Genomic DNA, 22,907 nt, shown 5'->3' on the forward strand with positions numbered 1-22,907 from the left:
CATGAGTTCTTTTATGAGTAACCTCTATTAAAGCGCGGATCTTTAGCGGGACAAAACCACTGCCGAAACCCGGGATCGAACCAGGGACCTTTAGATCTTCAGTCTAACGCTCTCCCAACTGAGCTATTTCGGCTTACGTGCAAACATCAGGTCATTGCGCAACTACTACACTAAATAAACACAAATGTTGCCGGTCATTCATAACTCACTTGACTGTCGTGATGCTTGCCGTTTTATAAACACAGTACCTAGATTGTAATATTGTCTCTTGAAGTGAATAAAATGACGTTTTTTTAACGTGACAAAGCATAAAATCACCTTTTTGCCACGTGGAGGGCGAGGCTCGACGTGACCGACTTAAAAGATTATCACCCAAACCCGTTCCTCTCCTTATCTTCAACGAGAGCCAGACGAAACATGGAGGTGCTCGCAGCAATTTTAACCAAATAAGCTCACAACACTGATAAACAGAACTTGCAAATTTACCAAAATGTTTTCCTCAGAAGTTTACAGAGATCAAAAACAGGGCTGAAATAAAGGGAATAATCTATATAGCAGACTGGCTTTTTCCTGGAGGCCAGAAACATCAATGATCATTGATAATGTTCCTCTATCTTGATGTTTGCTTTTCATAAAGCTCAATCTCACTGCAGTGGCGGTTCTAGACCACTTTTACTGAGGGGGCCAAACTGGGGCCAGTTGTTTTGTCAGAGGAGAACATTAAACCCAGGTGAAAAATAGACAAAGATGATCGCTTTAAAAAATATATATAAACTCCTCAAAATAAGTTTGGAAACGTTATTTCGACCACTTATTTCGCCCCAATATTTCGAATACCAACAGAAGAACACTGCAGGGGATTTTGGCACATTTTCTTGGGGCGCTACTCACACGTTTAGCTGTGTTGCTCATTCCACAAATGCACGATCCTTACAAGTTACACCTGGTTGTAAAGGTGACTAATCAGAATATAAAATACAGCATGATTAGTATTATTATAGGGGCGAAATAATTGACCAAAATAATGTTTGTATATTATGCCAAATAATAGCGCACATCATTAAATACCACAACATAAAATACCATGATTTATATTTGTTTCAGTACATTACTTAATATCACAGTAGATTGTGCGTTCGGTTGTTGAGTCAGATACTGTTTATGTGTTATTAGGGGGGCACCTCCTTTTGGAGGGGTGGCCACAGGGGGGGGGGACCAAGCTCAGTGTTACATGGGCACTGGCCCCTGTTGGCCCCTGCCTAGAACCGCCCTGAATCTCAGTGCAAAAAAAACAAACAATTATTGCAGATAGCCTCTCTCAGCAAACAGAAGGAGTGTGAGGAACTGAAGAGCTGAACTTTAGGTTTGAAAAGTTTTCAGATGTGTAGGTTATATTAGTGGTAAAGCACATTTTTTCATTAAGATCTCTTATTGCTGAACTGATATGACCTCTAACATTTTAGAGAAAAGATCTCTGGCCCGTACGGGGATCGAACCCGCGACCTTGGCGTTATTAGCACCACGCTCTAACCAACTGAGCTAACCGGCCATGCTTTCCCGATTATGCGCACACTTAGAAGTGACGTCATCAGAATTGTGAATGAAACTTACAGAAATGAAAGTGAAACATCAAAGCTGACAGGGAAAACGGCTGTTCATAGACGGTGAGTTCGTCGCTTTGCACCTCAAATAACTTTTTTTTAAATGATAGGATGAGAGTGTTTACCTGACACATGATCAATTTTAGTGAACAATACAGGTCTGTGGTCTATAACCGCGGTGACCTTCTTTCGATGGCCAGGATTTTGGTTCACAAACTTCGAGGCCTACACATAAAAAAAAAAAAGCTGTTGAATTTTTAAGAGAAAACTAGCGCACTGAAACTAATACGGGTCACAGAGATTTAAGTAGAAACATTTATTAATACAGCTAAAATAAGTAAGTTAATGGGGGTGGGTGACAATGTTCTTTTTAACATTTAGCCTAAAGAAATAGTTTGAGAAACACCGGGCTGCTCTCACCGAAATGTTTTTGTTTTTTTGTTAAATGAAGTTCACACCCTCTCTGCTCCTAAAAGAGTTCTAACAGGATGCCACGTTTTCTAATTTCATTTCTCACAGAGCTTCAGTCAGACTAGATAAACATCGCCTTTGAGCCACATTGCTTCATCAGGATGTCTGTGCAGTTCTCTGGCTGGGAGGTGGTGGATGATGGTGCCTCTTTTTCCGGTGTGGAGTTGGAACATTCCCAGAAACCCCAAAACCGTGGAGTCTACACTATGTACCATGGCACCAGTATTGCCAGCGCACGTCACATCATTTCCAATGGGTTTCAACAGTCAACGAAGGGCATGCTGGGAAGGGGAGTGTATGTCAGTCGTGATATAAAAAAGGCATCTCATTATCCATTGAACAGCGCGATTTCAGACAGGATTGTCTTTAAGCTGCGTGTGCGTGTTGGCCGTGTCAAACGTATCGACCAGGACAACCATCCCATGCAGTTCACCTGGAACAGTCATGGCTATGACACCGCCTGGGTGCCCCCCAACTGTGGTCTCACTGCTGTGCGCAGCGGCTTAGAGGAGGATTGCGTGTTCGACCCCAAAAGAGTCGTGGTGGTAGGAATTGCAAAAGCCCCTGACAGCAACACAGAGCGCGATCTGAAGCAGCTTCTGGCAAATGCATCCAAAGGCCCCGCAAAAGGAGGAAAGGGTGCAGATTTGTGCCCACTGTGTAAGAGGAAGACCCAGCAGGGCTCTCCACACATGACACAGCAGTGCTGGCAGTGTGGAAAAAACATCTGCATCCTCATGTCCAAGCACTTCTGTCCAGCCTAGGGGGAAAGGGGTTAGCTTGAAAACAAGAGGGAGTTATGATGCTATATCCATATGGCCTTTGAGCTTGACCCTGAGTGGAGAGAAAACTCCACTGATATGGATAAGACCCACAACTTAAAACTCAATGTGTAATCTCACTTTGTAAACATGACTTAAATAGACAATCTTTTTTCTCCATACAAAATATCATTTATGGAATGTGTTCAAATAATTATGCAAGGCAGGCTTTAGGGACCTACAGAATTTTAGTTAAAATTGTTTAACTCTGTTTACAGTTAAAAAATAAGTCGATTTAAGTCACTTACATTTTTTTTTGTTATTATTTATGCAGTATCATGTTGAAAAAGTGTCAATGTTATGTTCCTATTCAACTGCAGTAGTTTAAGAATGTTATATATTATATATAGCAAAAAAAAATCCCAGGAGACACAAGTTATTTTCTATAGAGTCTATTTCTATGGAAATCCAAAATGTGCTGTACACTAAATCATGTATCAGAATACCAATAAATGTAATTGTTGTGTTATCAAACCTATGATTTTCAATTTGTCCTGAGTGTTTAAGGAAGAGAGTTTGGATGCATTCATTCCTCAGAAAATAAAAAAAAATCCATTTCATGATAAAACAGAAGACATCACAAAAGTCAGGATAATGAGGATGACTGACAAAAAAAGGTGAGAGGATATGTTCACAATCAAGGTTATGTTGTAAACCAAATAGGCATATAGAGATAGGCCTGAGGACTGAAGTGAGACGGACCAGTATTGCCAGTAAAGGCTGATGCAAAGTTTTCCCTCACTATGATTGCCAATGCTTTTTGTAACATTCGCTGTGTATTAAGAAGTAGCCTTTATTTGAATTTGAGCTTAATTATTTCAGAAGGTATCACGTTCATGTTGTGCATATTCCTTAATACGTTTGTTTTGATCAAATTGCCAGACAGTCTAAAAGCAGGTACTATTCCAGTAGAAAGATTTTGTGTAAAGTGCACAGAGATAGGGGGATGAAGGGAGACTGCAACCATAAGCTTTTTTTTCTTTTGGTGCAAGAATAATTATACATTAACCGCTTTATAATTTAAATAGTACAAAAGCCATTACAATGTTGCTTATATTGTTCTGCACTGAAATCAAAATACACAAGTTTGACTCATGGAAAGGCACTCCACCATCTGTGAATGCAAATAAGATGAGAATGATCTTTAATATGCACAGTTAATCATGTGAATATTATTATCCTCTTCATCTGACATAAATCCATATACGGTACTTTCTTAATAAATGTCACGGATGGCGAAAACAAAGAGGAGGACCCAGATGCAGGATTCAGTAAAACTATTTATTCTTTAACCAAAAGGCAAACAAAAGCTTACTTCCAAAAAAAATCCAACAACAGAAGGCGCCACGGGTAAGCTGACATGCAACAAATGGCACCGACAAACACATACACTGTACTGACACAGAAGGGAAGAAACACAGAGACTAAATAGACATGGGGTAATCAAACACAGGTGAGACTAACAACACAGGTGTAGACAATGAGGGCAATCACAATGGAGGGAAACACACAGAGGAAGGAATGGACACAAGAAACACTGAGGACAACTACAAAATAAAATACATGAAACACTGAAGACACACAGAACTCGAGAATGAACAAAACCCACTAGAACACTGAAAATACAAAACTAAATAATACCAAATCATGACAATAAACGTTTACATAACCACATAATTTACCTACTCTGATGTACAATACAAGTGTATTGATTAATATTTAATGATTTTAGAGAGCACATGTTATGTGAATCAAATTCCTAGGATAGCCTATATTGTCTGGCCAGTAAAGGTAACTCATGTTCTGACTTCAGCAGTAGTATAGCTAAACAAAGTGAGAGGGGTCAGATCATCAACATACGTTCTACAATTCTACAATTCACTTAGCAGACGCTTTTATCCAAAGCGACGTACATCAGAGAGTAAGTACAACACAAGATAGGATCTAGAAAAAAAGGGAACAATGTCAGTAAGAGCAAACGATCAGCTTTGAGTCCGATTGGACACACAGGTGCTGACAGGAAGTGACCAGAGGCAAAGCAGAGGGCAGTTCTTGAGAGCTCTAATCAGTATAGAAACCATCTTACAAGTCACCGTTATCAAACAAAAACCATCGTCATCAATGATATCGAGACCATCACCATTAAGTTATATAGGTATTCATGAAAGAGCCGGGTCTTTAGCTTTTTCTTAAAGGTGCAGAGGGACTACATGGCAGGGGTTTGATTTACAGCTGGCCATTTCCAAAAGGCGACATTGTATAGGATAATTTATCAAGTTATAAGTCACCTTTAAACAACAAGGATATTGATACATGACGGTAGGAAAACATTGTGGCCCGTACGGGGATCGAACCCGCGACCTTGGCGTTATTAGCACCACGCTCTAACCAACTGAGCTAACCGGCCTGCGCGTCTCTATGTCAGTAAATGATAAGTCATTGAAAGTCGTAACTTGATGCAACTAAGAAGGATATCCTGTTACATCATAACAGAAAGTGAAAGTTACCTTCGGTACGAGACCGAACTGACGGTGAGTTTTTAACCTTTTGGTTCTATTTAACTAAAACAATCAACCACGTTAACCTGACAGGTCATAAATAAACCTGTCAGGTTAACGTTATGACATGTGGAAGTAAGTTAATGTCTGTCTGAAGGCTGCTCTCTTTCAAACACTGACAGACATTGCAAATGTTTAACCAAGCTTACTTAACTTTAACTTTTTAAAGGTAGCCTAAGTAACACTAACACCCGTTCGGTTTATTTCTTGGAATTAAAAAAAGAGCTACAAAAAGGTAAAAGTGAGTTTTATTCAAACGCTACATGACGCTATACTACTTGTGTAATCGCGGTGGCATATAGCCAAAGGAATCTGTATAGGAAATAACTTCATCACAACAACGTTAGGCTATGGTTTTCTAAGACAGACTTGCATTATCGACTCACAGATTTCAGCAATTAATTTTTTTTTTAAAAACAAGTCAAGAAACCAAACCCCCTCCCCACCACCAGCTCAGGAGCGCCCGCTGTGGGCAGCTCCGTCACTCTGACATCTCTCCCTTAGTGCATGTCCATAGGATCCTGTTTGTGTGCATGTGTGTGTTGCATGACTACAGAGTGTAAAAACTGAAATTTTCAATAAAGTAAATCTTCTCTTAAAGCGAGACACAACCATTTTTTTTTTTACTCTATTATAACATGAGGCCATTTTTGTGTTCATTAAATTCTTTCTTCCTCAACAGCTTCCTCAGGATGTCACTGCAGTTCTTTGGCTGGGACGTGACCTATGATGATGACTCCCCTCGTGTGGAGCTGGGGGCCTCTCAGGCGCCCAGAGACAGCGGTGTGTACACCATGTACCATGGCACCAGCATTGCCAATGCACGACTCATCATTGCCGTTGGCTTTCAACAGTCATCAGGTGGCATGCTGGGAAAGGGTGTGTATGTCAGTCGTGATAAAAGGAAGGCAGAACGTTACCCATTAAAAAATAACCCTGATGACCGCGTGGTCCTCGAGTTAGGTGTGCGCGTGGGTCGTGTCAAGCGTATTGACCAGGACAATCATCCCATGCAGTACACCTGGAACAGTCAGGGCTACGACACCGCTTGGGTGCCCCCCAACTGTGGCATGAAGGCTGTGCCCAGCGGTCTGGAGGAGGATTGTGTGTTTGACCCCAAAAGAGTGGAGATCGTAGGAATTGCTAAGGCCCCGAGCACAGTACTGACGGAGCTCCAACAGCTTCTAGCCAACAGAAACACTGCCAGGGGAGATGGGAGTGCAGCATCACATGTTGGTGGTGCTGTGGATGTGTGCTCACTGTGTAAGAGGAAGACACAACAGGGCTCTCCACACATCAAGCAGCAATGCTGGGGCTGCGGGCAAAACATTTGCAGCCTCATGACCAAGCATGTTTGTTCAGTCGGTAACTGAGAGGGTGTAGGGGTCTTATGCACTGTGCAACTTTGAAACATGGAACATGAGCATTTTTATTTTGTGATGAGGAAATTAAAGCCATTTCATGTAATGCGCTGGAAACAGGTTTTAACATTTTGTTTGAGGGTTTCTTTGGTTTCTTCCCTTACAACTATACCGGGTTCGACTGTTATTGAACAATAATTTTTACTGAATGTGTTGAGAATCTTTAGATGTTTTCTATATTTAAAGTACTGTCAATGATATAACGCATTTAAGTTCACTATAATGATATCATTTTTGGCTCATATGACTTATTTGAACCTATCAGTCTGCATAAGGAGTTTTACAATCAAGAAGACAATCACACATATTGAGCAAACTGCTTTTATTTACTCCTGAACATGGATAATGGATGTGTTATTTGAAGTACATTCTGAATGTGTGCCAAAGCTCATGATTTAGATTTCCTGAATAAAACCAAACCAAAGAATATTCTTATAATCCATGGTCTCCTTTTTGTTATGATTTTATTTTGAGAGAAAATAAAAGCTGAATTGGTGACAAGGATTGTCGCATGATTAAACTGTATCGTGTTGCTGAATTGAAGATTTTCAGGATGAAGTTTAGGCAAGCGTTGCGTGAAACTCTAGCAGTCTTTGATGTCCGTTCTTTTTGGCGTGTTGCAAAAGAACCTGCAAAAAAAAGAGGAATGGAAAAAAAGCTCACCAAGTCTGTGATGAACTCAAACAACAGTGATGTAAAAGGTAAGTATTTGTAGTTTCAGTTTCTCCATTTATGTGATATTGCTGCTTCCACACAAGTCGAAGTTAGAAATATACACTTTATATTATGAATATTAAACCAGAAAAACACAGAGTAGTGTACATGAGACAGCTGTGTGCTCACATTGATTAGCTCTTGGTCGTTTTTGGCATGCAGGTGTCTGAGGAGGTACCAGCCGGCCACCTGCACCACTGTCACTGGGATGTCTTGAGAGGGGGCGTACACCAGCCTCTCCAACAAACGCCTGGTTTCCCTGCAGTAAAGACATAAATGATCAAGCATTTCATATACGAGCCTTGTTAATATTTACTCTTTTTGACGGAGTCGAATTTGTGAAATAAGTTAGCAGGAAGCATATAATGTGTATTCCTAATTGTCCTAATGGTGCTGAATTAAAACTTTACTCATTAGATCTTAAAAACAAACTGAATTGGATCAGACTTGCAGTCTAGCTTTTAGCTGGCAAAAACATTCTTCTTCTGTTGCAGTGTGTTGAAACCTTATTAGTTTTCTTATTTATGTGCTAAGATGAAGTCTTCGCATGAAATGGCCGGTGATATTGTGATCATGGGTTAGCACAGAAAAGTTCCTGCAGTTTAGCCAGTTTATGATCGGTATATTTGCTCTCCTCAGCTCTTTGGCTAATGTAGATTTCTAATTAAGAATCCTGGCAGCCCTGTGAGGTGGAGACAGAAGGCTATTATTTCAGGACAGGAAAACTTTGCATTGCCTCTCAGTGCCACAAGTATCAACTTGAAGACAGATGGAGGAATAAATCAGAAGTTTCTGAAATCTTATTATTGATTTAACCCCTCTGGATACAGTGTATTATACTTACAGACAAATGGGATACAATCCTTTGCATATAAACACATCACAACCAACTCATCTGGAACATGAATGTGCATTTGCATGCTTCCTGCTGCATAGTAAACAGAGCACAGAGTTAAGCACTGACCTAGCAGCCATCTTAGTCACATATTGGAGCAGGGCCTGGAAAAGGAGGGCCATAGGCGAAGAACCCAGCTTCAAGACCTCAGTGGTGGCTTCAAGTATGAGATCTGTCCAGTCATTTCCTGGGATGCCCGCCTGAGAGGTCAGAAAACACAAAGTTAAGTATAACAAACAAAAATACAATGACTACGTTTTATTAATCTATAAGCACTATAAGTAATACATCAACAAGTTACATTACTCAACAAGTCAAAGTGTTGCAGGAATCAGATCAAATAGTTTTTTTTTTCTGTATAAGCTGTATCTGAAATGGAGAAAATCAGGAACATTTTGCTTCTAGATTTATGTTACATGAGATGCATGAACTCACCATACAGGGTCCTAGGGCTAGCAGGGCTAGCCGGAGCAGGCTGGCCACCTGGCTGCTGTGCAGGCCGAGCTGTGAGGCGATCTGCAGACTCTGCTTGTAAGCCATGACTGCCTGGACCAGCAGGCCCTGGCTGCGGTACACCTCAGCCAGCCACTGAGAGAGCGAGAGAAGAGGAGGGTGATTAAAAGATCACAGATGAGTGGGAGTAAAGGTGAGTTAGCGAGATTAACGGAGGGACAAGTGGGAGAGGAGATGACAGGTGAAGGATTGGCAGAGTGGAGATTGTCGGCGGGAAGGTTAAAAGTACAGAGGAAAGAAAGAAAAGAAAATTCTTCTCATAATAAACTGAAGAGTTTTCACAAGGATTCTGAATGATAAATAATCCATTGCCTCGTGAAATAGCAACACATATTACATTCACATGTGTACTGTCACATTTGTGGTCTTTAACCATCCCTACAATCTGCCAAATGTTGCTTAACGAGGGTGCCTGGCTCTGTTGCTACATCTTCCTGTTGGTTTCAGCCGTTCAAAAATAATAGCAACAATCTGAGGTCTCAAGCAAAGCACAGAAAATGAGTTCATTAGGCTGGTGTCTCTCTGGAAGCTCTTTGGTTTGAGTGGGACATAAAATATCATTAAAACAAGTGACCACCAAAGACAAAGCATCATTATTTCAAGCTTTACTAAAAAAGAGAGTGTGTGTGTTCGCGTTGGTTGTTTTCTCCAAATATTAGTCTGCATGGTTTTAGGTTTCATACAATAAAACAACTGGTGCTTGAATTAAAACACAAATAACTCATCATTAATTCTCTGCAATTCAGAGTTCTGGTAATGAAATGAGTGAGCGTCCACGTACGTGCCATGCACCAACATTGGTAGGGTTCATCATCACAGTTTTGTTCAGCTGGTCCAACACAGAGTCTGGGAGGACAGCACCGGTGTTGGCAACAAGGAGGTGATGACACTGCACCTGGGTCAGTGACAGCATCACTGCTGGGTGTTCTGGGGAAACATTCAGCACCTGGAACAAAACAGGCAAACAAGAATAGTTTAGCAATGATTAATGGTCACACGGTAGACATTTTTCCTGTGATGTCATGCTCGTGGAGGAATGTAAACGGCTATCTAAAAGGCTTTAAGACCTATCAGCATAATAAATCTGATTAACTGCTGTCATTTTAGCACTTCCTGATTCATATATTAGAAAGACATACAAAAAATAAATACAATAAGATTTGTATTCTTACATACTTTTGTAGAATAGGTAACTCAATTACTTAACCACTTACGAACTAAAGTTATTAAACACTACAACAAGAAAGGCTTGCAATCCAAGGTAACAGTAAGCAAGTCATCAGTAATGTTAACTAGCTTACTAGTAGTTGACTTGCTAACAGCAGCTTGGACTTGTCAGGGATTTGGTTGGTAAAGGACTAAAAAGTTGAACCACACAAACTCAAATGCACACCACAGAAGTAGAAAAACGTATAGAATGTTTATATATCATCTACTCTTCTGGGAAAGACTGGATGATTTTGGGAAATCTCTGTTAGTGTTCATTTGGCAGATTTTCACACAGCTTTGATAAACATGTGGACTTAAAGAGTTCTTTTGTTCGAGTTCATAGGTTGAGAAATAAATGAAATGTCAAATAAATGACAGTGTCTTGATTTTAGCCTACAGATTTGCTTTTTACATCAACCAAGGTCCAGACCCCGGTGACAACTAGGCCTTCCTCTGTTTCACTTATGACAGTGTCTGTTCCTTAGACAATCTTATTTAGCAGTATGATTTATTAAATCTCCCAAACAGCACAACTCCCGTTTTAGAAAATTGAATTGAATTGAATTGTACAATTAGATAAGTATGTCTCTGACGGTAGACATTTGTTTGTGTATTTTTGTGTTCACATCACACCTGAGAGCAGAGGGCTTCTGCCTGCTCCAGCTGCCCGCCTAACATGAGACCAGTCACTGCCTGTTGTAGTACCCAGCCTTCTAGAGTCTGGACAAGAGGGCGCTCTATCTCCTCCACACTTTGCACTGGGATACAGAGAATCGTCAGTTAAAACACTTGAAGACCCGGAAAACAGTGAACACCAGGAGGATTAACTGAAGCACACACCTTTCTCAGAAACTATTGACATGAGGGTTTGTTCCAGTCCTTGTATGCGAGGAGCGGAACCAGAGAGATAACACGAAGTGTTTTCTGTGTGACAGGCAGCCATTAACCCCGCCCATGTCGCCGGATCATCTGAAATGTAAGTGAAGAGCGGACACAGTCGTTTAATGGTAGACGTAGGATCACTTTACATTCATGAAATAGGAATTTTTTAAAAGACTTTGTGTGTGACAAATGGAAAAAATGAATTGAATCAATCTAACAGGGTTGACGTGATGTATCTTTCAACATCTTTATCCTGTTTTCAAGGTTAAAATAAGAAATGTAACCTTTTATGAAAAAGATGAATCTCTTAGTGTGTGTTAGTGTGTGTGTGTGTGTGTGTGTGTGTGTGTGTGTGTGTGTGTGTGTGTGTGTGTGTGCATAGATACCAGGACAGAGCAGCACAGCTCTCTGCATAGTCTTCAGTGCATTCCTGTGACTGTCCTCTCCAGAGTGTCTCCCATTAGCCAACTGGTTCAACCCACTGTGCAACAGCGCCCTCTGCATGACCACATGTTAGAACAACTTAGTTTCATAAATACTGAGGCAAAGACACCAGAGTCCATATTGAAGGTATTTTACAGTAAATGTACTTGCTTCAGCGTATGACAACATATCTAAAGTGTAATACAGATTCAACGCTATAGAGGTTAGGAAGAATAACAGGTAACCACAGATAAAGTTACACACAGACATTTCAACTTATAACAATGACTCTTTTACCTTTCCTTGGGTCATACTGGCGAGACATGCCACCTGACCAGCCATCGCTCCACCCTGAAACACACAGCAGATAAAAAAACATCAGAATACCTCTACTACAGCTGTCCAGTAGCATTTCAGCAAAAGTGGACAAGGCCCCTAAGTTAATGAGTACAATGGATTTCCTGGGTTTATTCTTAGTGACATTTTTGTGCATGTTCGAGGACTTACATTTGCTTTCCTGGGATGGTATTGTGGTACCAGTCTGGACAGCAGGGCCCACAGAGAGGGGTTTCCAGGGTTGCTGTAAATACGATGGACAAAAAAAAAACGCTGTAGAATTGGTGCCTTAACTTACAAGCCTTTCCTATAATGTCAGTCATTTATATTGTGATAGAAGACATGGTACCTTTCTCAATAGTCCTGAAGAAGGCACATATATGTACCGGTACTTGAGGTGCAGAAATTTACTTTAAAACTGACCTTAAACTCAAAATAGTAATTCTAGCAAAAATGCAATCAAACATGCTCAGCATAACTTCACTCTTCATTTTGTTAGTGATCCTAATATGCACTCAAACAAGGTGTAAAAGTAGAACTAAATATTGCATGTAATAAGTGATTTACAAATTATCTTTTAAAATTCCAATTCCAGAAGTGAACACTAAATTAGAGGTTCTCAACTGGTGGGTCGGGACCCAAAAATGGGTCACAGAGCTGCTTGTAGTCAATCGCCAAAGTGTGTCTGAACAAAAACTGTCAAAAAGTCTTATGAAGCGCTTTTTAAACATGCTTGTGTTCCTTCTCTTAGCCCTGCCAAATGTTTTTTACTGTCTGAAGTCCAAACGGCACCCTTTATCAGTAAATAAAACTGATGGATGGAACATTTTCAGAAATTTGGGCTGCAATTTGTCATTAAGGTGTTGAAGGATAGACCAGTTACCGCTGCACTAAAGTTTACCTGTGCACAGCTCTGGAAGCCTCTCTTTGCACGGCACTGTAGTTGCCCTGCAGGGCCAGTAGAGTGCAGGTAAGTAGACATCTCTGCTCGACAACATTCCCTGAGCCTGGACCTCGCTTCAGCAGCTCAGACAGGGCAGCAGCAGCTAATGTAGCATCATTGTGGACCAATCCCAGTGCACATAAACACAGCAGAGACTCTGAGATTGGCTCTTTTAACATTGAGCTGAGGGGGGAAAGAAAGCAGGAAGATCAACTCTTTTGATTTTAATGTTAATATAGTAACAGTATTATGAAGAATTACCATAATTTAATGCATTTGCAACATTTTCTGTTGTGACTGATTTTCCTTGGCATAATCAGGAAGCTCTGGCAATTAATACTTGTTAATTAAGAATTTGACAATATTTACACATCCCTTTTATGTACCTTGATATGATATATCTCTAGAAAATGTTTATTTTCAGGGATAACACGTTAATGAAGACTGGTTAGGAAAACACACAAACAACAGACAACCTATGAACAGTATTTAAGTTGATTGAACAGGGCAAACAAAGAAGACCCACTGGTACAGTACAAGAAATACTGTGGACTCACCATTTGAACAGCAGAGTCTTGGCTGGATCCAGGTTACCCTGCCGGTGCTGAAGGAGGGCCAGAGCCGTCAATATGTAAGCCTTCTCCTTCTCACTGGATGCCACAGCCAGGGCACGTTCATAGGCTGCAATATACAAAAAAAACACATTTATTCACAGCATGAAAACACACTAAATCTCTTGATTTTCATTCGTCTTCAAGTCCCCACCGTTGATGCTCTCTGAGATGAGTCCTGCCCTGCAGTAGGCCAGCGCCAGGCCAACCAGATCACTGAGCTCCTGCAGGGGAGTGGAATTATAAACACGCACCGCCTCCTCCCACTGGCCTGACGTGCTGAAATCCAGACAGCGGGACAGATGAAGAATGGAGTTGAGTTAAGAGTGTTTGAAAAACTGCTTTCAAAGACTGTCTAAGTATGAAGCAATGCAACAGCTGCTTACCACAAAGCACGGCCATAGCTGCCCAGAGCAAAAGCCAGCTCTTCTGTTGAGGTCATGGACTGAAGCAGCTCAACAGCTCTGAGGACGGAGAGTACAGAATATTAGGATGCTGAAGTGATAATAAAGTTGAGTTTTTCACATTTTCCTTTGAAGATACAGCTACAACATTGTTTGTAGAACTAGAGCTACAACTCTATTTCTTTTCAACCAAGACACCCACCGTTGATAAGCATGTAAGGCCTGCCTCTTCAGCTGCAGATGCTCATTCAGGAAGCCAAGCATAATGAAGGCATCAGGGTCAGACTGGATCCTCTCTGAGAAAGAAACTTCATGTTATAAATCATCTGGGACACATGATTCAAATACCACTGTGGATGTAAGAACAAGAACATCAACACACAAACAGATGCTGCACCTGTGTACTTGCTGAGAGCAACCTGAGCGGCAGAGATGGCGTTCATCTGGACGATGTTGTAGCGGTACAGTTCAGAGTCTCTGTTGTTCTTATCCAACAGGGTGGAACAAACCCAAAAGGCATAACCTTTCACTCCCTCAATCTGCACGTGGAAAGGCCAGTGTTAGAGAGATGCAGATGAAAAAAGCAGAGAAAGGCAAGACGTACACAGACTCTGACAGGGTAGATAATTAAAACTCTTCTGATTTGCTGTGGTATAGCCCCTAGTGACGTTCTATTAGGAGCAAAGGGTAACAGCTAAAATTGTATCAAAGTGTCAGGGAAAGCTTAAGCAGAGACTCAACTGTTATTATCTAGCTAATTAATGGGTATTACAATAGCAACCGTGGTCACCCACATGAGTGCTGAGTTCAGTGGTGTGCCTGAAAAGATCCATGGTGTCATAGCTTCCCACTCTCTCTGCTATCAGCGCCTGGGAGGAGGACAAAGGGACACAACTATCAATTAGACAGATAAAACACAGGGAACACAAAGATCACGCTCTACAGATACTTGGACACTGATAAATCTTTTTTTTTTTGTGTAATCAAAAAGCAAAACTTTGTTTCACTTTGTAAAAAAAGGCCCAGCAAACTTAAATTTCATTTTCCTTAACATCTTACAACCCAAGTACTATAGCAACAAGGCATAGGCATATAAAATGTTACCCAATTGTCCTTTTCTCTTGTTGGTTTGCTGCAAGATTTTTCCGGACTATACGTCAAACATGTATGCATATAAAGTATGGGAATTATAAGAACTGTGCATTATGTGAAAAGTGTAAATTTATCCAAAAAAGGTCAAAAAGCTCCCTTTTCCAAATAATGTATTCGTACCTGTCCAATCCAGCAGTTGACGTAAAGCGGCTCCAGGGACTGGGCAATCTTGAAGGCCTCATGTGCAAGCTAAGCAAAAGAGAATGGGTTACAACACATAAATGTACACCTGCATGATTTGAACAATGATCACACAAACCTCTATATTGTCCTTCTTCAAATACAGGGTACCAAGGTTAGTCCAAGCAGTGACATTCTGTGATGGAATATAAAAAAAAAAAGTTTAATACCACACAAAGGTTTGGTGAGAATACGAAACTAGACATTTGAAAGGTGCAGCACTTACATTTGATTCAACTTGTGTAGACTTGATGAAGCAATGTTGAGCCAGAGCAAAGTTCTCAACACCTGAAGTAGCAAATGAAAAGTAAATACATTAAACTAAATCACTTCCTGTGACACAGATCAAACCCAAGTAAGTGTATTTAACAGATTCATACATTTGTTCTAAAAACTTCAGCGCAGACGCTTTTCTCGAAGGAATTAGCTACTGACTACTGCATATACTACTACTATTCACAACAGTGACATATACAGTGTGTTACCTTTGCTCATGGAAATCACTCCCAATGCGTTCCAGTAGCAGTAGTTCCCACTGTCCTTCATGATCGCCTTTTTCAAACACTAACAAGGGAGAACACATTTTCACAGACTCCTCTTTAAGCCAAAGAATGCAAAAAGCTCTGGTTATGTAATAGTCTGTGAATTACCAGCTGGGCCTTCTCTAGGAGCAGGGATGGAGAATTCTGGTCTTCCTCAGTGATACTGGGAAGTCTGGACTGATGGTAGAGGTTGAGTCCTAGGTCGTACCAAAGACTGGGGACCTCAGACATCAGCTTCAAAGCTCGGGCATAACACCTGCAGACAAAAAGATGAAGTCAATTCTCACAGTTTGAGTGTAAAATAAAGCAGTATCATGCCGATAACTTCTTCAATTTCTTTTTTATATAGCTTACGAATGTAATTAATGTATGATTTGACATTGACAGCTCAGATTGCCAGATTGATTGACAGCGCAGCTTGTTTGTGTTCATACCTCTCACCGACTTTCAGTGCCTGGGCCTTATTCAGTGTGGGGTTCTGGGTGTTGGGGTGCAAACCAGCCAGCTCGGCAGGGACTACAACCTGGGCTCTGTTAGGCGACACCGTGCTTACTGCAGTGCAAGCATCTCCGAGCAGTTTCCACAAACAGGACAGGTCAGGACGCAGCGTCACAGCTCTGAGGAGCACAGAAATGTGAAAGGATTGATTGGGGAAATTGGAACAGTGTATGTGACACCGCGATTCCATGAATTACAGAGAGAGACTTATAGTATTTCCGAATGTATAAATACATTTGACAAATGAATGAAATGTCTAGAATTTACCTGTAAAGGTTCTGTATGGCTTGTTGAATGAGGTCAATGGCTCCCCCATCTCTGCAGTCCTCCATTAAACTTTTCGCTAGAGCTAGCTGGCATTCCCCAAGACCTGAACAACAGAACATACCAAACACGGTCTAATCAATATGTATATGACTTATGGAGGTATACATGAGTCTTAAATAAACAGATATAAACATCTACCTTTAAGAGCAGGAACGTAGTCCTGTTGTGCTGTGATCTGCAGGTACTCTGCAACTGCCTCCTTGAATTTGCCTAGAGTTTGTTTGATAGCAGCAGCCTGGTACACACTGTAGATGGAGGAGGGCTGAAGCTGATGGGCCTTACTGAAGGCCTTCAGAGCTGCTGTGAAGCTATGGCGGTTTAAGTAAGCCTCACCTAAACACTCCCAACACACCCAGTCCTCGGGGTCTGCTCTCAGAGCTGCCTGCAGACTATAAACATGAAATGAATGGTCAACCAGGCAAACACAAAAAATACTTCAGATAATTTTGAATATAAAACAGAGGTTATATATTGTAATGCCTGAGATTAAGATGTCTTACTCAGCTGTAGCTTGTTGATGTTCTCCGACCTTCAGGTGGTAAAGCCCTCGTCTCATCCAAGCCCATTTAGCTGAGCCCGGAGTGGCTTTCTCAATCACAGACTGAAGTGATGCTAAGGCAGCAGCCTGAGGTATTGAAGTGGAAGGAAGAGAAGAAACGAAAAATGGGAAATAGATTAAAATAGGATCACGGGAGGGTACAGACAGTAAAGGGGGACAAGTAAGGAAACACTATAACAAAGAACCAACATCACACAAGTAGTCCAGACTTTTGGGGGTTTATTACTACCATATGGCCCAGCTCCATGCTGAGATCCACCGAGGCAGCTCCAGACTCAGCATCATCATCATCCAGCTCAAAGGCCTTCTTATAGCAGCCTCGAGCCCGGCCGGGATCACTCGCCACCTCTCGGTAATAATGTCCAAGGTAGCGGAACACACAACCGAGATGTGGGTCCAACTTTGCAGCCTGAAATAAAGTAAATATATATAATAAGCTTTAAAAGCAAGAGTTCATTCAACTCTAGACCTCTGACATCAAGCAATACAAACGACTGCTAAACACTGATTTCAATTAAACTGGACCATTGATTCAGAGATTGAACAGGTTTTTTTAAATCATTTGTTGTAAAATACAATCCCTCCTAACCTGCCACCAATTGCATTTAAAAATTATGCTTACCTTCAGAAAATGTGTATGAGCTTTAGTCCTGTCTTTACGAGTCTCTTCTCCCATATCCCAGTAGAGTTTACCAAGCAAGAAAAAATACTCTCCACTGTCTGGACTCAGGCTGGTCGCCATTAGAAAACTGAAAAACAAAAGAGCAAAAGAGAAATGTTTACAAGGAGAGTGAAAGAGACTACAGTGCCACAGATTATAAACAGATATGCACACAAAAGAGGACGTGCAGTTTTTACCTTTCCTCTGCCAGCTCCTGCTGTTCCTGAGCCAACTGTGCCAGTCCTCTTAGAACAAACCCCTGGGCCAGCTTAGGATCGGAGGCCAGCAGCTCTGACGACTCCTACAGTACATCAAATAGTTTACTTTGCATAACCTCATCTTGTGTCCAATAGAAAGGATCAATTACTTTTTTACCCAGTATAGAAAGAGAGGACAGAAGTATATTTGAAGCTGTGATTTTTTTTTTATGCCTACATAGTTTAAAATGTGCCTACTTTAAGTTACACATAAGTGACTCATTTTACTGCAATACTGGAGTGTCATATGTCATGTCTGACATCTTAAAAGACATATTTCAGTATTTAGGGTAAAGGTTTTCAACCTTAAGCGCTTGTTCAACTTGTCCCTTGTTTAGGTAGGCACGTCCTTTCAAGGCCATCAAAACTGGGTATTTTCCAGCATCTGGGATCTATTAAAAAAAAGAACATAGTTATAACATGAGACAACACACATATGTCGACAGTTAGAAATGCAAAATCTTACACTTCACAGAGAATAAATCAAACCTTCAAACAATCTGCTGAGTTAATTCTCGCTAAATCACGTAAAACAACAAAAACTATGAAAGAAAAGTACATACAACAACAACCTGAAGAATAAAGGGGTAGATGTTAAATTGATTACCTGGGAAAATGTTTCCAAAGCCTGTTCAGCAGCCGTCTGTCCTCCACTCCTGACTAACGCCTCTAGTTCCAGCCTGAGCAGTTTGCTTCTAACTTCTATGTCTCCAGAGTCACACACTGTAAGACCTAAAAGAATCAAAAACAACAGTACGTTCATGATTTGCTTCAGCAACAAAAAGGAGCTTCCTTTTGAAAGTAATTGTCCACATTTTTTAGTTCATAAATCCCTTTTTTATGCCCTGCTAAAACAAATTATAGGATCACTTAATTGTCACAGTACAACACCAAGTCAGTTCGAGTTCAGGCATATCAAGCTGTCCATTAAGGAAGCGCAAGTGATTGTGAAGCAATTTCACCTGCTTTGTTGCAATTGGAAGAGGACACATGTTCAATGGTGTTGCAAAAGCAAGACCACCCCCAAAACAGGAATGTTTTTTTACATGTGGTGGTCACAGACATTTTCTCTCTCCTCATTCTTCCGGACTCTTGATGTGGCCAGAGTGTGTGGGCTGTCACTGGATGACAAGAGGCATTGATTGGCCCTCTTATTGTCCTGACCTAAATCCAATTGAGCACCTATGGGACGTTATGAATCAGTGCATCTGATGCCACCAAGATCAGCCACAGACTGTCCAGGTGCTGACTGATGCCCTGGTCCAGGTCTAGGAGGATATACCCTGGGACATCATCCGCCGACTAATCAGGAGCATGCCCAGACGTTGTCGATGTGCATACAGACACGCAGGGGGTCATACACACTACTGACACCCATAATGAATCGCCATTATTAAATTCATAAAAGTTGGATCAGTCTTTGACTTTCAGTATGATTTTGGATCCTTCACTAATTCCTTCATCAAAATTTGATCTGTGAATAAAGTGTTCCCATATTTTTTTGGAGCAGTGTATTTCCAATGAACTAATGTTGGCTGATTGGATACATTAAGATGGACTAACTGGATCAATTATTCTTGCTGCTCAGAGGTCATATTGATAACTAAAGTGATATAAAGCAGATAACACCCACCTTGGGAGCATGACAGAGCACAGTCTGAGTATCTGTGCATTTTTAACTGAGCCTCAGCCAGACTGTACCATCCTGTACTGGAGCTCTTTTTCTTCAGCCCTGAAAAACAAAAGAGAAAATTCCATGGGTTTTTATCACCAAGATTCTGGGTTTCAGAGATTGTTACAGAGTTTAAATCTTAGGTATCCAGAGGCAGGTGCCTTTCACATCAAGAACATAATCCATTCAGAGTTGATGCACAACCTCACCTTGGGCTAGGTCCTTTATGGCGTCCTTATACCTTCCTTCTTGCAGGGCTTTGGTGCCCAGACCCAAGTGACCTAATCCACTGTTAGGGTCCAGAGCCAGGAGTCGTGAGAAACAGCTCAATGCATCCTCATTATGAACACCTTTAAATAAATAAAAACACGGATTGATTTATCCTGAAGCCTTGAAATTTATTTTGTACAACGCTGTTGAATATCTGTGAAAATATCTTTGAATTCTGTCGCTTCAGATTTAATAAATAAAGTGACAATACTGCACCGTACCTTTTCTGAGGTAGTGAGAGCAAAGGACTTCAAGAGGATAACTTTGGTCGGGGTAAAGGGTCAGCATAGACTCACATGCCTCTTTTATTTTGACTTCTTCTTGTGGAAGCTACAATAAGGAGAGAAATGTGATTCAGCTGATGATTGTACAGGGATAAGTATAAGGTAGGTTATCCATCTTTTTTTAAACACACACACACACGCATATTCTAAACATAGGATTGCACTTACATTAGAAAGACATTTGACATAGTCAGCCGAGACCTTCTTGTGTTCCTCTCCTGGTACAGGATCCATGAGAACCATGGCCTTCTCAAATGCTGTGATTAACTGATAATCACAATAATCAAATGTAAGATTGTATTAAGACATGTGCACTAAAACATCACCAAATGTATTTTGTTTTTTTTCAGCCAGAGGAAGAAATTTGAGCTCCTGAAAAAAATAAACTGTCAAAAGTTGGAGAAGTCTTACATGCTGTTGAGTTTCTTGGTCCTGCCCTCCCTCCTTGAGGCAGTCTGAGAGAAGTTGGGTCATCTGTTGCCAAAGCTGCAGTAACTCCTTCTTGTCCACAGACTCCTCCTCCTTCAGCTGAAGGAGCTGGCGCCAAAGCTTTGCCAACTACAAGCAAACATACGAATGTCTTCATGTGCAAAAAGAACACAAAACAATGTATACATCCCTTAAACATAATCTCCTTTTCAAAACATACCTTCAAATACTCTTTGTCAGACTGATAGACATCAGATAGCTTTTTGATCATCTCATAACATTTGGTTTTGTCAGAGCTGTAAATGGAGAACATTTTGAGATTAAATCAAAAAAATCAAAAACAAAAAATGTTACACTAGTTGGAACAAGAACATTTTTTTACATTACCATGCATACAGATCCACGAGCTTCTGATAGATGTCTGGAAGCTCTACTTTGAAATCCCACTGATCCGTCTTCTCATAAAGATTAGCCAAGCCCTAAAACACAACAGCATCTCAGTGACACTATTCCTCTTAAAATTGGGCTGGGGAGAAAGGTAATCAAATACGCAACATGGTATACAATTCTCACACTTTTAAAGGATTGTGCCAATTTGAAAGGAACATTCAGATCACATCAAGCTGGTAAAGATATGCAAAGGCTAAGAGGAGATATTAATACACCTGGAATCATCTGGAAGCACTAACCACTACAATTATCCGCCTTACCTGCCATGCAAGTAGCTGCTCAGGCTCCAGCTCCACAGCCTTTTTATAAGCAGTCTGTGATTGATCCGGCTGCTCCAGTTCACTGGCAGCCAAGCCGATGAACACCCATGCATTATAATTGTTCTTCTCAAGTTTCAAAACAGCCTTAAACAATAATAAAGAGAGAAATGTCATTATCTTAGGATTGACAGATACAATTCATATCCTCTTTTAGTAGCCATACTTAGTAAATATTTACATTTTTTGAATATGTGAGTGATACTTTACCTTGCAGTGTTTCAGAGCCTCTTTGAACTCTTTGTTTTTGATGGCCTCTCTGGCACTCTTCAGCGCTGTTTTCACTTCTTTACTCGACATCTTCTGTAACTTAAACACATGTAGGTATTATGAGATAATATCTTTAGCAGTGTATGCTATCTAGCTGTACAGTCAATGGGCTAGATGGCATTAGCTGTGAGCTTCACAGCGCATCTTAACCATGTAGTTATAGATAATAACTGCTGAAACACTTTTATTAAAACCGGGTAATATTGCGTTTGTTTTCTACTTGCTCGTACAGGTTTTGTTACTTGAGGAAACTCACTGTTTACATCGACGCCGCTCCTGTGGTTTGACCCGGAAGTGAAAGGCAACCGGCTTCACGCCCTTCAAATTTTAACTTCTACTTTTAGTTTGGTCCAGTCTTAATATTTATAGTCTATGGGTCCAGTACCATAGTCAATATAAAGATCTACGGTATGTACACACAATACTGATGTAAATATGTTTGATTTGATTTTTAACTTCTATTTTTATTTGTAATAGTTATATTCCCGTCCCCTGTTTTCTGGAGCTGCTGTAATGCACAAATTTCCCCCACGGGGGATCAATAAAGTTTATCTTTATCTTTTATCTTTTATCTTACTGCCTTCAGAAAAGGAAAAAGAATGAATTCGTTTGAATGTTAACCTGATTTTAACACGCTTCAATTCATTTTGTTGTTGTTGTATTTTATAAAGTTATTTTGAGGTGAAAACATGTAAAGAGGCGTCACATTAGTCCAGATTAAACCAAAGTTTTAGCCTCAGGCAGCTAAAAAGGACGATCTGATATTATTCATTATCAATTATTACATGATTATTTCCACAAAGAAGCACACATCTACAGATCTACATCTAAAAGACATCCGGTTCTTTTGTGCCAACTTGACAGCACAGTGCTTATTTAGGTATTCTTTATTTTGTAATGGTTTGGATATCCAAGTAGCATTTTCCTCAAGAAACATTTATGTAGTTCTATAAACTATTAATGTATTTACAATTCTACTTTAATGCAAATGACCTACAATACCACACATTGCCTTGAAGCTAAGACAGATGACTTCCAAGCCTACCATTATGACCACTACAACTTGTAATGCCATTTGTTACTACTAATATTGTGCTGCTGTGATTGTATTTCAACAAAGACTACCACCCAATACAGGTTAATACCATAGACTGTAAATATTACAGTACTACTGTTACAGTACTACAGTATTACTGTTAATACCCCCACCACTATCATCAGACTAGACTGTTACCTC

The 22,907-nt window shown here is 40.5% G+C and overlaps 2 protein-coding genes and 3 non-coding genes across 7 annotated transcripts; 1 reads left to right on the forward strand and 4 right to left on the reverse strand.

Annotated features, from left to right (window-relative positions):
* Positions 1-60: 60 nt before the first annotated feature.
* trnaf-gaa (transfer RNA phenylalanine (anticodon GAA)) lies at positions 61-133 on the reverse strand. The gene has a single exon. It is a non-coding gene; the product is annotated as a tRNA-Phe (tRNA).
* A 1,342-nt stretch (positions 134-1,475) lies between these two features.
* trnai-aau (transfer RNA isoleucine (anticodon AAU)) lies at positions 1,476-1,549 on the reverse strand. The gene has a single exon. It is a non-coding gene; the product is annotated as a tRNA-Ile (tRNA).
* Positions 1,550-1,576: 27 nt separating this feature from the next.
* On the forward strand, positions 1,577-7,301 carry LOC109997770 (uncharacterized). Its single transcript, XM_065962017.1, has 3 exons — positions 1,577-1,664; positions 2,121-2,835; positions 6,134-7,301. Exons 2-3 carry the CDS (start codon positions 2,174-2,176, stop codon positions 6,822-6,824), a joined length of 1,353 nt encoding a protein of 450 aa, XP_065818089.1. The 5' UTR covers positions 1,577-1,664; positions 2,121-2,173; the 3' UTR covers positions 6,825-7,301.
* On the reverse strand, positions 5,227-5,300 carry trnai-aau (transfer RNA isoleucine (anticodon AAU)). Its single transcript has one exon. It is a non-coding gene; the product is annotated as a tRNA-Ile (tRNA).
* On the reverse strand, positions 7,180-21,981 carry skic3 (SKI3 subunit of superkiller complex). 3 transcript variants are annotated; one of them, XM_020652370.3, is made up of 41 exons: positions 21,927-21,981; positions 21,611-21,709; positions 21,344-21,487; positions 21,021-21,112; positions 20,854-20,929; positions 20,616-20,762; positions 20,373-20,471; positions 20,142-20,250; positions 19,860-20,000; positions 19,612-19,710; positions 18,586-18,710; positions 18,284-18,370; positions 17,919-18,022; positions 17,683-17,809; positions 17,290-17,469; positions 17,002-17,126; positions 16,640-16,890; positions 16,442-16,544; positions 16,111-16,293; positions 15,785-15,932; positions 15,620-15,698; positions 15,361-15,422; positions 15,214-15,270; positions 15,075-15,143; positions 14,597-14,671; positions 14,200-14,341; positions 14,005-14,098; positions 13,785-13,862; positions 13,553-13,677; positions 13,345-13,468; positions 12,746-12,970; positions 12,016-12,088; positions 11,806-11,859; positions 11,472-11,583; positions 11,044-11,172; positions 10,837-10,961; positions 9,776-9,940; positions 8,917-9,069; positions 8,551-8,681; positions 7,716-7,845; positions 7,180-7,501 (listed from the first exon to the last, which is right to left on the reverse strand). In XM_020652370.3, the coding sequence occupies exons 2-41, from the start codon at positions 21,698-21,700 to the stop codon at positions 7,433-7,435; spliced, it is 4,701 nt and encodes a 1,566-aa protein (XP_020508026.2). In that variant the 5' UTR covers positions 21,701-21,709; positions 21,927-21,981; the 3' UTR covers positions 7,180-7,432. The 3 variants fall into 3 exon arrangements, with proteins under 3 accessions (XP_020508026.2, XP_020508027.2, XP_029136710.2); XM_020652371.3 differs by having other exon boundaries at positions 21,611-21,703; positions 21,927-21,948; XM_029280877.2 differs by lacking the exon at positions 21,927-21,981 and adding an exon at positions 21,901-21,921 and having other exon boundaries at positions 21,611-21,703.
* Positions 21,982-22,907: the final 926 nt, after the last annotated feature.

The sequence above is a fragment of the Labrus bergylta genome, chromosome 2 (assembly GCF_963930695.1).
Source record: "Labrus bergylta chromosome 2, fLabBer1.1, whole genome shotgun sequence".
In the NCBI taxonomy this organism is placed as follows: domain Eukaryota; kingdom Metazoa; phylum Chordata; class Actinopteri; order Labriformes; family Labridae; genus Labrus; species Labrus bergylta.

Bases quoted from the DNA above. Each gene is read 5' to 3' on its own strand.
- LOC109997770 (XM_065962017.1), top strand. From the start codon at position 2,174: ATGTCTGTGCAGTTCTCTGGCTGGGAGGTGGTGGATGATGGTGCCTCT. The intron at 2,836-6,133 runs GGGGGAAAGGGG...CTTCCTCAACAG, and splicing joins AAGCACTTCTGTCCAGCCTA to CTTCCTCAGGATGTCACTGC.
- skic3 (XM_020652370.3), bottom strand. From the start codon at position 21,700: ATGTCGAGTAAAGAAGTGAAAACAGCGCTGAAGAGTGCCAGAGAGGCC. The intron at 20,251-20,372 runs GTAAGTGCAATC...TCCTTATTGTAG, and splicing joins ATGTCAAATGTCTTTCTAAT to CTTCCACAAGAAGAAGTCAA. The intron at 14,342-14,596 runs GTGGGTGACCAC...TTCCACGTGCAG, and splicing joins CCACTGAACTCAGCACTCAT to ATTGAGGGAGTGAAAGGTTA.